The following is a 15,292-nucleotide window of genomic DNA, read 5'->3' as shown; positions in this document are numbered from 1 at the left end:
TTTGGTATGAGCTTTCGTGTGCATGCACACTTCTTCAGATCTGAAGAAGTGTGCATGCACACAAAAGCTCATACCAAAATATAAACTTAGTTGGTCTTTAAGGTGCTACTGAAGGAATTTTTTTATTTTTCTCCCAGTACTGTAAGACACTTTGCTGGGTGCCCCCACTCTGCCCCACCTGAAGCTAAACAAGCAAAGAAACGAAAAAGGAGATTCCAGCAGCCGCAGCGTTAAAGAAATACCAACTTTTAATAATAATAATTATAATAATAATAATAATCATTGGGTTCCTTTGGTATAATCAAGATAAAATCAAACCGATAAAAAGTGTGTGTATAGGATGGGGGAATTGGGAAGGGGGGGGGACACACGTGAGGTGGAAATGAAGTCCCCCAGGTTGGGGGGGGGACAGGCACAGTGATCGTGGGGGTGGGGTGTGTGAGGGAGGGGGGGGCTACACTTTGGCTTCTGGAGTATAACAATGTACATGCAACACTAAAGTTATCAAACTTATTTACAGACCTGGGGAGGGGAGGGAGGTGTGGCTGCAGCCTGAGCACTGCAAGGAGATGTGGCTTTCTTCTACCCCACCTCCTCTCTCCCTGGGTTCTTTGGGTGCTCTGGAAAGCTTTGTGCTCCCCACCCCAATATTGTCTCCTTGCAGAAGGTCCTCAAGTTCAAGGACGAGTGTCCCACAAATCCTGAGGGGTCCCAGCGCTGCTAAGGCTGTGCTTTCATAGAATCACGGAGGTGGGAGGGACCCCTGAGAGCCATCTAGTCCAACCCCCTGCAATGCAGGCGAGGAGAGGGGCTGTAGTGTAGGGCGTAGCCCAGAGTAATCCCGCCCCCTCCCCCACCTTCCCCGCAGGGCACCTCAACCTTTTGCCAACAGGGTTGTAGGAGTGCCTGCCAGGGCTGTGCAGGTCCTAGAGACTTGGGGGGGGGGGAGTGGGGAGGGGAAGAGAACAACAGCCTTCTTCTCTCCCGCCCCTACCCCACCACCCTCCAAAGCAGGCCACCACAGCGAGAGGGATTTTGCATAAAATCTCAGACCTGTAAAAGGGTCAAGGCACACAGAGTTAATTAATATGTAAAGTTAGTGATTTGGGTGTGTGTGTGTGTGTTACACATCTGGGTCCAGGGGGAGAATTGCGCTCTCTTTTTTGTGCTTTACAAAAAAGGGGGGTGAGAGGCTATTGTTTCCCTCCCTCCCCCCTCTCCCCCACAAAAGAACAAAATACGATCAGCAACTTTGGCATTAGCTGAATCCATTGGGCAAAGATTCAATCAGGCGCTGCTACAAATAGAGATGGGAACGCCCAGCCGCTTTAAAAAGTCAAGAGAAGAAGGGTGAGGTTACCTGAACTGGGGGTGGGGGTAAATAGGCAGGCAAAGTTTGGGGCTCTTCTGCCCCAAGTGAAGCTGTGCAGGCACGGGATCCAGTAAGGGCCACGAGAAACCGAGACCCTCGCGCCCTCGCTGAGGACTAGCGCCCTGCGCAGGCTTTGCAAAGGTGAAGCGGTGCTGTCCCAGGGCCTCCTTGTGAGAAATGAAACGTGGGTGACGATAAGGAAAGTTCGTTGATAATCAGAGAGCATCTTCTACCAAAGAGGGATTTGTAGAGTGAGGAGGGTGTCCAGCTCGCATTAAAAGGGAGGCGCTTTGGCAGAGATGGTACCGCTCTGGCCTGTGGTGGAGGGAGCCATTAATGCCTGGTGTACAGGCAACACATGTGTGAGGAACAGAACACCCGTAAAAGGCAGGAGAAGCTGAGGTGAAGCTGCTGGAAGGGGCAAGGCGGCAAATTTTTTTCCACTGAAGGATTTGGGGGGGTGGGGATTAGGATGACACCCTGGCCCCTTCGCTGCTCACGATCTCCGCTCCACTGGTTGCTGCAGGCAGAGCTCGCTGCCCGCCGAAATGATTGGCAGCCGATTGTCCATGTGGTAGCTAATGAGGTGGCTGACGCTCTCGAAGCGGTGATCCTTCGTCCGGACCTGCAGGCGGGGGAAGCAGACTTTGGCTGTAAGGCTTTTTTTTTTTTTAAGTAAACCTGAAATGCACTGCTTGCGCAATGGGGCTCCCCCCCATTCCTGCCTCTTACCCCACAAAACTGGCCTGGGGGTTGGTTTTGGAAAACCCCCCAAAAGAGCCCATGGGAGGAGGAGAGGGACAAAACAAGAATTAGTGGCCTCTGGCTCTGCCCACCTTTGGGTCTCCCTGCCTCCTGTCCGTCTGCCTCTGGCTCCACCTCTTGTTGGGCTCTGGCTCCGCCTACCGTTGGGTTTCCCGACCTACCACCCTACTAGTCTCAACAGGGGGCAACCAGCAAAGCGGGGATTTGTTTCAGGAAGGGCTGTTTTGTAGGTCGCACTTGGCCCCTCTCGCCCCACACCCTGAAGCAGAAGAAGAAAGCCTCACCACTCCTTCGGGGTCCACGAGGAGCAGGTGCTTGGGCTGCCCCCCCTGCAGCCCGGTCAGCACATACTGCCCCGGCGTGGTGGTGCTCTCGCGCACCAGGAAGTCCCCGTTGGCCTGCAGCAGCTTCTCGGCGTCTTTGCGACTCATCCGGCCATGGTACCAGGGCTCCCGTCGGAGCTGCTCCTCCATGGAGGCCACCAGCTGGGCTGGTGATGCAGGTGGCGGCCCCCGCAAGGCATCCTCAAACGGCTCTGGGGAGAGAGGCAAGCGGTGAGAGGGGCACAACAGCCAAGTGAGGACTAGGAGCTTGACAACTCCTTTCAGTGCCAGCAAGATATAATTGGTTGGGAACCACAAGATGCTAGCAGAAGCCCACGAAGGAAAAAATAGAGCAGGGCAGAAAGCTCCCTCATAATTTTATTCATTTATTAATTACTAGCTGGCCCGGCCACGCGTTGCTGTGGCTCATCCTTGTGATACCCCCCACCCTGTCCCGATCCATGACGTATCCTGCCCCCTCCTCCCCCCAACCCACACCCAGGCAAGTCCCCACTTCCAATCGGTCTAGTCCAGTGATGGCGAACCTATGACACGCGTGTCAGACGTGACACGCAGAGCCCTCACTTTGGTCAGCAGCTCCCCCCAAAAAGCTCAACAACTCTGGGCACTTTGTGATAAATAAGGGGTTTTTGTTTTTTGTTTTTTTTGTTAAATAATTAGTTTTTGGTTTATTAAATACAGTTATATATTACAATTATATATTTTTGCTATTTAAAGCATAAATATCGCGAAATTATGTTTTTTTCTCTCGAAGTGACACACCACCCAAGTTATGCTCGGTTTTTTGGCGAATTTTGACACACCAAGCTCAAAAGGTTGCCCATCACTGGTCTAGTCTGTAAAGGCGAACCAAGGTGCTGTGGAGAGGGAAGGTTTTGTAGCTGCAGTACCAGTATAGCCGCCGCTAGAGGGCGATGTTTTGTAACCTGGTTCTTTTCCCAGCATGCTAAACAGGGTCTCCTGGCTGACTTCTTAGGTCCTAAAAATGGGGTTTAACCATGCGCAGGTGTGACATTTGTATACCCCATGTAGCTAGGAACACTCACATAGTGGCATGTGACATTGTGTCCAAATTTCATAGCTATCGCTCAAGCGGTTTCCGTGAAAAGTGGAAACCAGCGGACATGGCCAGTTTACATTTTTATATATAGATTATTATTAGGGATTTATGGTGGGAGCTGGAGCCCAACCCACCATATTGGTGAAGCCTGATTTAGAGCATTAGGAACTCTCCCACTACTCCCAATTCAAAAATTCCCAACAAAACCCCACATCACAGGGCACCCCACAAATACCACAGTAGTTTAAATGGAATGGTTCCAAGTCAGAAACATGTTAACACTATTTCTTAATCATCTCTTTTGAATGGGATATGCACTTCTGCATGAACAGGTGTGTATCTTGAGATGAGAGAGCAGTTAAATTAACACTACTAGATTATTTATACAGAAATATTGAGATCTTGTGACAAAGGGCGGTAGATCGATCAATCAATCAATCAATCAATCAATCAAACAAATATCCTCCAGCCTGAAACACACTTGTAAATAAGCCTTTTAAATAAGGTCACCAAAATTACTAGCAACCTCCCAACCTCAAGCCACACTTCATGGAAGGCTCTCCCCACAGCATCCTCTCCCCTCTGCTATCGCTTAGCGGCAGGCATCCCACAAGGCTGCCTCAGCAGGAGAGATCGGGAGCAGAAGGCTCATTTCCTCAGTTCTGCTGGAGGCCCAGCTCCTGACCTGCGCCACCCACCCAATGGTTTAAGAATGTGCCCAAGTTTGATTTATCCCTCTTCCCTCCCTGTTGCTTCTCCCTCATGTGCCGTGTGACCTCAGGCACTCTGGCAATCATGCTGGGGCCCGTTTTACCTTATTTTGCGTTATTTTCATTCGCTTAATTTCATTCCACCCTTTTCCCCCTTCCCTCATAACACAGTTAAGATGATGTGCTCAATGCCGGTTTCTTAATGCTGCTCATTGATCGTAATACTAAAGATTAGATTTGATAGCTCAGTTGGTAGAGCATGAGATTCCAGAGTCGTGGGTTTGACCCCCCAGATTGGGCAAAAGGCTCCTGCATTGCAGGGGGTTGGACTAGATGATCCTTGTGGTTCCTTTCCACTCTAGGATTCTATGAATTAGTGACGAGTTCGATTTCCCTCCCTTCCACCTTTTCCTTGCGTGTCTTTTTTATTTTTAAGATAGCACCTGCCTGCACTTTACCCGCCTGTGGCTACCAGGCAAGTGCTTAATTGCAAGGCTGCTGCCCCTGTGCCCACGAGTCTCTTGCACATACACATACACGCACATGCCTTTCGACACTCACTCATGTCAAAGAGATCACGCTGGGCATTGCCGTTGGCGGTGGCCCCCGGAGCCCCCTGCCGAGCCTTCTCCAGGTTTTGCACATTAACGTAGGAGGGGTCGTCAAAGAGATCCGTGCGCCCGGATGGGCCCCTCTCCCTTCCTGCGAGAGGGTACAGAAGAGAGCGTTAGGAAACACACAGGAAGACCGTAACCAACAGAAGCCCCACATGGCAGCAAACAGGATGGGGAGCTCAGGAGGTCAAGGGTAGCTAAGAGGAGCCTCCGTGTCCAGAGGCAGCCTACCAGGAAAAGCCTGGGTCTACCACTTCTGGCGGGGAATGGGAACGCAGGAACCTTAAACTAATTCACACCCTCCTGTCCATCTATACGGGCTGGCAGAGTCTTTCCAGGGTTTCAGACAAGGGTCTTTCCCCCAGCCCTATCAGGAGTTGCCAAAAATTGAACCCGGGACCTTCTGTACCCAAAGCAGCTGCTCTGCCACTGAATTATGGCCCTTCCCCTGAAATTAAAGCAAGAGCTAAAGGCAAATTTAAATAGGAAGCTTCCTTATCCTGAGCCAGTCCATTGGTCTACCTAGCTCAGGGCAGACTGCACTGACTGGCGGCGGCTCCCTGGGGTTTTGGCCAGGGAACATTCCCAGCCCTCCCTGGAGGTCCCGGGGACTGAACCGGAGACCACTGAGCCAAAGCCCTACAGCATCACTGGCTGCAAAGGGTTCCCTTTTCCCGCTTAAGGCAAAACAGCGGCCTGGAAGCTCACCCTGTGCTGCGAGGTGCGGTTTCTTGGATTCGTAGTCCCCGGCAGACATCTGGGAGACAGGCTGAAGGGAGAAAGGCAGCGAGTGAGGCATCTAAGCTTCGATTGGATTCGGTAGAGGGAGAGGGGCCCTCAGGAAGCCAGCTTCCTGCTTCTGTACTCAAATGCTTAAAGATGCGCTTGACATTACAGTCAAACCTTGGCTTGGCTCCCAAACGCTGCAAACCCGGAAGTAAGTGTTCCGGTTTGTGAACATTTTTGGAAACCGAACATCCAAAGTGGCTTCTGCTTGAGTGCAAGAAGCTCCTGCAGCCAATCGGAAGCTGCGCCTTGGTTTTCGAATGGTTTCGGGAGTCGAATGGACTCTTGGAACGGATTAAGTCCAAGAACCAAGGTACCACTGTAATGTCTAATGCAGGGGTCAGCGAGGTTTATCTTGCCTCGGCTGGATCGGTCCTGCGGAGATTCCTCTGTGGGCCGGATCGTGTGTATGTGAGAGAGAGCGTGCACCTGCGATGTTTGGCACCTGTGCCTGCGCAGGTGCAATTTTTGGCAACAGTGCATGCACAGACGTGATTTCTGGCGCCGTGGAAGCGAGCCCCCACGCCACACTATGCCGGTTTAGCACAGCACGCGAGCTGGCAGCTCAGTTCGGGGGCGGCTTGTGGGCCAGTCAAACGATCTCCACTTCCGGCCCCATGGGCCGTAGGTAGCTGGCCCCTGGTCTAACGTTTTACGTTTTTTTAATGTGCTGTAAGCCGCCCAGAGTGGCTGGGGAAACCCAGCCAGATGGGCGGGGTATAAATAATAACATTCTTATTATACCTGTAGATCAGGGATGGGGAACCCAATGTCCCTTCACCTGTTTATGGACTCCAACTTCCATCATCCTTGACTGGCCTAGCCAATGGTGCAGTGATGGGAGTTTGTAGTCCTGAACAGCACCAGATGACTCTGCAGTTAGGATGGAGCTACTCTGGGCTTCAGAATACAAGAACAGCCCTGGCTGATCAGGTCAGTAGCCCATCTATTACAGCGCCCTGCTCTCACATTATTCATCCAGATGCCTCAATGGGAAGCCCACAAGCAGGCGCTGCGCCCCACAGCAACCCACTTCATCCACGATTCCCAGCAACCGATGCTTAGAGGCAAATCATGGCCTCCAACGGGATGGTACAGCATAGCCAATGTGGCCCTTGACAGCCTTTCCCATTAATTCTCTTGGTGGCTGTCGCTGCTTCCAGTGGCAGTGAGTTCCAGGGCTTAACTATGCACTGTGAGAAGAAGGATTGTCACAGAACTGTAGCACTGGAAGGGACCCAAAGGGTCATTTTGTTCAACCCCCTTGCAATGCAGGAATCCCAACCTTCAGCTGCCCCAGATAATCCTGCTGGCTTCTTGTGTCATGAGATCGAGAGAGAAACTGCCCCCCTGTCCACTTTCCCCACACTGTACCTATTTAAGAACCAGCCTGGTCGTCTATTGTCATGGCACTGCCCAGCAACACCTTGAGGGGAGAGAGGGAGGAGGCGGCTAGGCAGGAACAGCTGGGAGGAGGAGGACAGGAAATGGCAGAAGGAGAAGGGGAGGGGGTGGCAGGAAGCAGTCACGGAGTGAAGGGGCTCGCTTATGCTAAGCCAGAGCCCCAACACCGCTCCACCAGCTCGGGAACAGAGGGGGAGGCTACGCAGGTCCCGTCGCCAAGGGAGAGGCGGGAGTTGGAACGTAGAACACAGAGGTGCCGATTAGGGCTCCCTAAACTTTTATGTTGGAGAAAAAGCCGCCAAAAGTTACTTCCTGGATCTGTGTCCGACAGTACGGATGGCTGAATGATGTCTACTGCTTTTGTACATATGTAAATAAAGACTGAAATATGTATAGCTCAGAGTAAGCAGCTCTATTTCTTGCGGAGAGCACCCCACCACTCTTACATCTATGGCGACTAGGAACTGCATGCAGGTGAGCGAGCAAGCAAGCTGGCAGAGGAACGCTGGCGCACTAACCAGGGTGGCTCCTAAGTGGTTGGGCATCAGAGCCGCCGAAGCTCCTTCTCTCAAGCGCATATCTACCACGCCTCCCAGGGGGGGCTCCTTCCCCGGGAAGTCGTTGTAGTACTGGTGGTCTGGCAGCGGTTCCTCCTCTTCGTCCCAAGCGGAGCCGTCGAATCCAGCCATCCTGAGGAAAGAGGGCAGACACTGAATGCAAGAGAAGCCCTGGTGGATCGGACCAGGGAAGCTCCCATCATGCTCTGTGACGGGTATAGGGCTCCGTTGAGTTGTTTATGACTCAATTAGGAGCCTCTGATTATCGCCCGGCGCGCTTCCTCTCCGCTTCTCTGCTTCCGTAGAACCGGGCTGGCAGTAAAACACACACAGCAGAGTTCTTCTTCTCACACAGCGAAAGCTTGTATAGCCGTTGGATAAAAAGCCTCTTAAGAACACACAGAGTCCAAAGTGTTCTAATAACTACTTAAGTTTATTCTAGAGAGAAAAATAACAAACAACCTGGTGAGAGCGCAGACATCTTGCGACCGTCTCCCAGGCAGAAACGAAACCAACTGCAACATACAGAAACACTTCTGGTACATTCTGTAACATGATCTTCCTCAGTGGTCAGGTGCTACAGTACACAGTTAACTCTTTAGTTACTTGTTACTCATCACACCCCCTCTCACCTGAACACTGGGGATAGCGGGTATCCAAACTTACCCCAAAACCAACCCTTCACAGAATTCCCCATGCCGTTGGAAACTCAAGGGTTTTGTGAACCCATCTGCTAGGTTCTCTTGGCTTGGACAATACCTCAACTTCACCAAGCCTACCTGTATGCTCTGACATACGTTTCGGAAGCGGATGTCTAAGTGTTTGGTTCTGGCTTTGAACTGTCCAGACTCCGCCAGTCTCAAAGATGGTTGATTGTCGCCCCAAACAGTGATGGGCTGGCTACAATCACCCCAGATTTCCTGGACCAAACATCTGTAGTACTCCAATTCAGTGCATGTCGCAGACAACGCACAGAATTCGGCTTCCGTGGAAGACATTGCTATTAGGCTTTGCCTGCGCGACCGCCAACCAATCAGGGCATTTCCAAACTTGACTACCAAACCAGTCACTCACTTCCTGTCCTCCTGATTGGCCCAATCAGCATCTGCAAAACAAGTGAGTTGTGGCTCACCTTGCGCTGACATCTCCAAACAATACTCTTTGGTCTCCTGCAAATACCTAAGCACTCTCTTAATGCCATTCCAAGCATGCACGCTAGGTTTCGATGCTTCTCTACTGAGCAAATTGACTGCAAAAGCAATATCTGGTCTGCTCCATTGTGACAAATACAACAGACTCCCTAGCGCTGACTGAAACACTTCAGGACTCTCAAACGCTACTTTGTCCTTCACTTGTGAATCTTTCACAAAGTTTGTCTCCATAGGTGTTCTGACCCCTTTACAGTCAGACATTCTGAACTTCTCAAGCAAATGTTCAATCTTGCCTTTCTGACTGAGCAAGAAACTTCCATCCTCAGTTCTGTCTATCTGCACACCTAGATAAACATTCACTGCACCTAGATTCTTGAGTTTGAACCTCTTGCCTAGCTCTTTTGCAAACTTCTGCACTTGCATCTGGTTCTTTGCTAAGCAGATCAGGTCATCAACATAGACAAGCAACAGTTCTTGCTGTTCTCCTTCACCTCTGAGATACAGACAACTGTCAGCTAGACTCTTCCTGAAACCTAGGCTCTTCAAAACAGAATCAAGACATGAATTCCAATTTTTAGCGGATTGCTTCAGACCATAGATCGACTTGTGCAGCTTCCACACCTGACCTGGCACGTCACTCTCAAACCCTGGAGGAGGCAGCATGTACAACTCCTCCTGGAGGTCAGAGTTCAAATAAGCGGTGTCCACATCAAAGTGGTTGACCACTAGGCCTCTCTGCGCTGCAGTCGCTAAAAGCATCCTGAAAGATTCCGCTCTCGAAGTCGGACTAAAGACATCTGTGTAGTGGATTCCTTTCTTCTGAGTAAAACCTCTAGCCACTAATCTAGCCTTGTACTGAGGCTCTCCAGTCACTGTGGGTTTCAGCCTGTAGACCCACCTACAACTGACTGCTTTCTTACCTTCTGGCAACTGTGTTAGGCTATACACACCAAGAGATTGCATGGAGTTCAACTCTTTCTCCATTGCATCTTTCCACTTACTAGCTTCCTCCACTGATAACTGTTGCACCTCTTCAAAGCTTTCAGGCTCACACACTGCTAGGTTCGCCCATACACTGACAGCTGAAAACCTTTCAGGCGGTTTACCTTTCGTGGTGCGTTTTGAACGCCTTGGTCCCGCATCTTCCCCCTCTAAATCCGAACTGCTTGTCTCTGACTGTGGCTCTCTCGGACTAGCAGCACTGTCAAGAGACTTACTACGCTTTGCAGCCCCCTCTGGGCTTGCTTTGGGTGAAGTGGGTGACCTACCACGTTTGCTGTACTTCCCAGGCTTGACCTGGGGTGAAGTCGGTGCGCTTCTGACTACTTGCTCCACTTCCCTAGGAGCTACACCACTTGGACCAGCTGCCTGACCTGGATCTGGTCCTGCAGCACCTGGAACTCCAGCATCAGCTACCTGAGTTTCCTCTTCCTGGTCAAAACCTGAAGACCAGTCAAGAAGAACTTCGGGGTTAGCATGAATGCGTCTCCAGCCCTCTTGTTCACAGAACGTAGCACTCCTGCTAATGTGAACGCGGGTTTGGTCCCCCTCTGCTGGTACAAACCTCCAAGCCTTTGAGTTTGGTTCGTAACCACAGAAGATCATTTTTCTGGATCTTGATCCTCCCTTTCTGCGCTTCTGCTTTGGAATTAGAACCCAAGCCTCACACCCAAAAGTTCTGAAATAGTGCACCTTCGGAACTTTGCCATACAACATGTAGTAGGGTGTGTTGTCCACAACTGAATTAAAAACGCGGTTTGAACAATAATTCACAAATTTATAGCATTCCCCCCAAAACTTCTGGGGTAGTCCTGCATCAAACAACGTTGCCTCCACCAGTTCAGACAGCGTTCTAAATTTCCTTTCAGCTAAACCATTCTCCTGTGGACTAAAAGGAGCGGTTTTTCTGTGCCTAATTCCCTTGCTTCGGAAAAACCCTTGTAGTTCTGCACTCAAAAACTCTCCCGCCCTGTCACTCTGGAAACACTGGACAGTGACGGAGAACTGCAGTTCTACCTCGGCTACCCACTCCTGTATCACTCTGGCAGCCTCCCCCTTCTCTTTCAGTGTTATGACCCAGGAAAAATGGCTGAAATCATCCAGAAGACACAAAACATATTTTGAACCACCTAAACTTAACGTTGACATAGGCCCAGAAATATCCAGGTGCACTAACTGAAATGGCTTTGTGCTCTTCCTCTCAGACCTAGGATAAGAGCATCTCTTCGTCTTCGCTTTCGCACATGCTCGGCATTGCAGGTGTTTTTGACATGGCTTGAACCTGCAACCTTTGACAAAATCAGGGGCTTTTTGCACATAAGGAAAAGACATGTGACAATATTTTCTGTGCCAAGCATGAATACAATCCTTATGGATGGCGCCCTCTGTGCCCTTTGGGGTATTGGCACTTTTAGCCTGAGCATCACCAGTGTTACTTCCACCTGCTTGCCCCCTCCCATCTAGGACAAACAGACCATCAGACCCAACAGTAACACTTACCAGCTCAGCCCCATCTCTGGCAATTTTGCAAACACCATTGGCAAAACTTATTTCAAAGCCCTCACGCAATAAGCAAGACACACTTAAAAGACCATTTTCCATGCCTGGTACAACATAAACATCAAGGTTAGTGTCTAAGCATTGCATATAAAAAACACCCTTGCTTTTAATTGTTCCAGAAGAACCATCAGCAAGATGCAGGCTCTTTTCATCTTCAAGTGGCCTGCAGTTCAGGATCTGTCCTGAAGGAGGTACAAGATGATGGCTGCTGCCTGAGTCGATAATAAAAGTGAAACTGTCCTGTCCTTTGTTTCGAATCGTTGCTAAGGCAGCAGAAAGACGGCTGACAGGCTTATCTGGAGTTTTCCCACGTCCTCTGCCTTGGCGCTGCTGGCTGGTCCCACGACCACGTCCGCTGGGTTGCCTGGCACCTGGCTGAGTGACCTTGGCTGCTTCCGGAGCTGGGCAGAATCTCGCTACGTGCCCAGGCTGCTGGCACCGATAGCAAAGCCTTGTTGCGCACGCACTCACAGTGGATTCCTCAGTGCTTTTTACTGCACCCCCACTGGCTTCTCTGTGCCCACGGCCCCCCTTCTCAGTCGATTCTTTCTGGCGTCTCAGTTCCTCATCCGCCAAACTGTCCCAGGCTTGCTTGGCATTTTCAGCATTTTGCACATAGGGCAGTTGTGTAGCATCGCAGCTCATGGCAATGGCACATAGAGCCTTATTGTCTTTTCTGGTTTCTGCTGCAAACCTCTGTGCTTCAGCTGCTGAATTATCAGCGACAGGGGTTGGAGGATTTAACACACAAGTCCACAAATCCTTTCCCAGCAACCACATTCTGGCCCTTTCTCTCCACTCTGCATAGTTGTCGCCATTCAACCTCTGGAACGGCACGACAAATGACTCCTGTAGCTGCTCCGCCATCTTGTCCACCCCCGGGCTCCGTGTCTGTGTACTCACTCAGAATAGCTGACGTTGCTCCTCCGGGTAGACTGCGGATCCCAGCCTTCTGGTACAGGGTCTTTCTGCTAGCGAGTGCATCTATTGATTGCCGACTGCAAAACAACAGGTTTCTCCCAGCTAGCTCTTTACACCGGCTTTCTCCAAGGCTTTTACAGCTGCAATCACCTTTTATTGCTTTGGTGATTGATTAGGTTCTATGACCCCTTATCTCCCATAACCTGTGACGGGTATAGGGCTCCGTTGAGTTGTTTATGACTCAATTAGGAGCCTCTGATTATCGCCCGGCGCGCTTCCTCTCCGCTTCTCTGCTTCCGTAGAACCGGGCTGGCAGTAAAACACACACAGCAGAGTTCTTCTTCTCACACAGCGAAAGCTTGTATAGCCGTTGGATAAAAAGCCTCTTAAGAACACACAGAGTCCAAAGTGTTCTAATAACTACTTAAGTTTATTCTAGAGAGAAAAATAACAAACAACCTGGTGAGAGCGCAGACATCTTGCGACCGTCTCCCAGGCAGAAACGAAACCAACTGCAACATACAGAAACACTTCTGGTACATTCTGTAACATGATCTTCCTCAGTGGTCAGGTGCTACAGTACACAGTTAACTCTTTAGTTACTTGTTACTCATCACATGCTCAGCATCCCCACACGATCCAATCGGATGCCTTAGGGAGGGCAGACAACAGGGCACAGAGTCTATAGTCCTCTCCTGCTGCTACTCCTCCTCCTCCGCAAACAAGATTTATTTCGTTTTAATAGGCAGATAACAAGATGCAAGACAGCCACAGGAAAGAAAGAAGTGCGAATTGTCCTTCTTGAAAAACCTTGCATGGTTTTTTTCTTGGAAAAAAGGGGGGCGGAAATCTCGCTTGAGTGTCCAAGGACCTAATGGCTTCTTTGACATTAGGTATAATTTTATATACAAACAGCAGCTCAGGAGGGCTAGGTACCCACAGGTCTAAGCAAGCGTCCAGACTTAGTACAGTCCAAGGTTACATAAAATTGAAAATTCAAAAAAATGGCAATGATTTTGATTTAAAAACCATGGAACCCTTTCTAATCACAGAACACGCGTCCTTCTCTCCTCTTGGTTATGTTTTCTTATCGATTCAGTAAATCACATAGCTGCATCCTTTATTTTTTTTTATTGACAACTAACCTTTCTTTAAAATAAAACTATTTTTCCTTTCATTGCTGTTCTTGCCTGCAGTTGTTCAATAAAAAATATTTGAAAAGGGGAGGGGGGAAACAAGCAAATTTTAGGCAAGTCTTGTAAAGAAAGACAAGTCATGCAAAAGTTTATAGTTACAAAAAGGAAGAATCAGAAGCAGCTCCAGGAAAAAATAAAGCATCAGAGTAAAATAAAAAGTTCAAGTGTTGTTTGCAAATGCTCCTGATGACAGCTGTCTGCTATAAAAAACAAAGAGATGTCACAGCATATAAACAGGATCCTGGAGATTCTGTTCCTTGTCTGAGTTTCAGACGGTGTGTGATTTTCCCATGTAATCGCTATATTCTCCAACACTGTACACACATTTAATATGTGATCCCTGATTGGTTGGGGCATGACTGGTCTAGGAAAGGGGTTGGGGGCCCTCCCTCCAGCTGTTGCTCGATAAAACTGGCTTGCCTTTACCTGTCATGAGGGGTGACAAGCTTGGGAGGGTTCTTGAGGTACTGTTTGAAGCGCAGTTCGAACGCCTGCCCAATGGTGCTGATCACGTCCTGTGCCAGCCCCTCGGGGCACTCCAGGATGTGGCAGGCTGTTGGGGGGCAGGGAGAAGCAGAATAAGCTAACAGGTCGTATCCGATGCTGTTTTGGGTGCTCAAGAGTAGAAGCAGTGCAAAAAAAAACACCCCACAATGAAATAAACCCAAGCAAACTGAAAGCACGATAAAAAAATTTGGGATAAAAAAATCAGTTACAAACCGACGTAAATACATATTTTGCACACACATTATACCTATATCTATAAATTTAATGAAATCTAATAGCAATTAGAATCTCTCTCTCTCTCTCCTCCCCCTATCTATCTATTTATCTATTCATATCCAAAGCAAAAACAAAGCAAACAGTGCATGCTAACAGAATATCAACGAACAGCTCATGAAATGTTGTCGAGCGCCATCACCGATCATTTCTCCCGAGAAGCTGCCTTCTACCAAGCCTGACCCGTTGGGTTCGTCCAGCTCAGGACTGTTTACACTGGAGGTGGGGAACCTTTGGCCCACAGGCTTAGATCAAGCCCACCAGGCCTCCTAATTTGCCCCCCCCCCAGTCGCTGGCATGTCTGTCGGGAGCCGAGACTTTTTAATTAAAAAAACCCCACGATTATTCTGATTGAAATGCTCGCTCGGTTTTTTAAAAAAACGCTGCTGGCATTATTGTGAGCGAGCTGAACACGGTTGCTGGAAAAGCCGGATGCAAATCTGTTAAACCCAGTCGAAGCTATCCCGGCCCCAGGAAGTTTCTGGTTGGCGCAGAACCTCTTACCTCTGTGATTGACAGGGTCTTTGGCAACGTAGGCAACATACTCGGCCGTGTCCTGGGAAGATGGGAGACTTGATAAATGCCAGATTAAAAAGAGGAGAGAGGGGCGAAGAGAAAGGACCCCACAAGTACCCTTCATTGGCGCTGCTTTATTTGCTATATCTATCTATCCCCCACCTTTCTCCCTCAAGAAGCTCAAGAGCGTGTAAATTGTTCCTACCTGGTTTACTCTTAACAACCCTGCAAGGTAGGATTGTGTACGTGTGTGTGGCCAAAAGTCACAAAGTTTGCTTTGGGAACAAGTGGGAATTTGAACCTGGCTCTCCCCAGACTTCAATGCTACACCACACCAGCTCTCAGTTTCCCTGACATGAAGGAGGGTAATAAGAAGTTATCTGAATCCTGCTGGAGGGGAGAATGGCTAGTCAAAGGATCTAGCAACTGGGGTGCAGTGGAATGAATACAGTCTGCATGGAGTCTGCTTGAAGACCCTAAAAATTCCACAGCACGTATCACTGGAATTCTGCAACCTGCATAAATTATGCAAACAGCGTTAATCTGCATAATTTACA

At 49.5% G+C, this 15,292-nt stretch overlaps 1 protein-coding gene across 5 annotated transcripts in view; it reads right to left on the bottom strand.

The window, feature by feature from the left end:
• Positions 1-230: 230 nt before the first annotated feature.
• SHC1 (SHC adaptor protein 1) overlaps positions 231-15,292 on the bottom strand; it is a 46,778-nt gene continuing 31,716 nt past the window's right edge. For all 5 annotated transcript variants that reach the window (XM_035097929.2, XM_035097930.2, XM_035097931.2 and 2 more), the window contains 7 exons: positions 14,724-14,775; positions 13,866-13,992; positions 7,574-7,745; positions 5,574-5,634; positions 4,813-4,953; positions 2,422-2,672; positions 231-1,997 (listed from right to left, as the gene is read on the bottom strand). In XM_035097929.2, the coding sequence (XP_034953820.1) occupies positions 1,869-1,997; positions 2,422-2,672; positions 4,813-4,953; positions 5,574-5,634; positions 7,574-7,745; positions 13,866-13,992; positions 14,724-14,775 (933 nt within the window). In that variant the 3' untranslated portion in view covers positions 231-1,868. The remainder of the gene's footprint in view (positions 1,998-2,421; positions 2,673-4,812; positions 4,954-5,573; positions 5,635-7,573; positions 7,746-13,865; positions 13,993-14,723; positions 14,776-15,292) is intronic.

This window comes from Zootoca vivipara, chromosome 17, assembly GCF_963506605.1.
Source record: "Zootoca vivipara chromosome 17, rZooViv1.1, whole genome shotgun sequence".
NCBI classification, from domain to species: domain Eukaryota; kingdom Metazoa; phylum Chordata; class Lepidosauria; order Squamata; family Lacertidae; genus Zootoca; species Zootoca vivipara.
The sequence above is the reverse complement of the archived record's forward strand: the minus strand, read 5'-3'. Positions and strand labels throughout refer to the sequence as shown.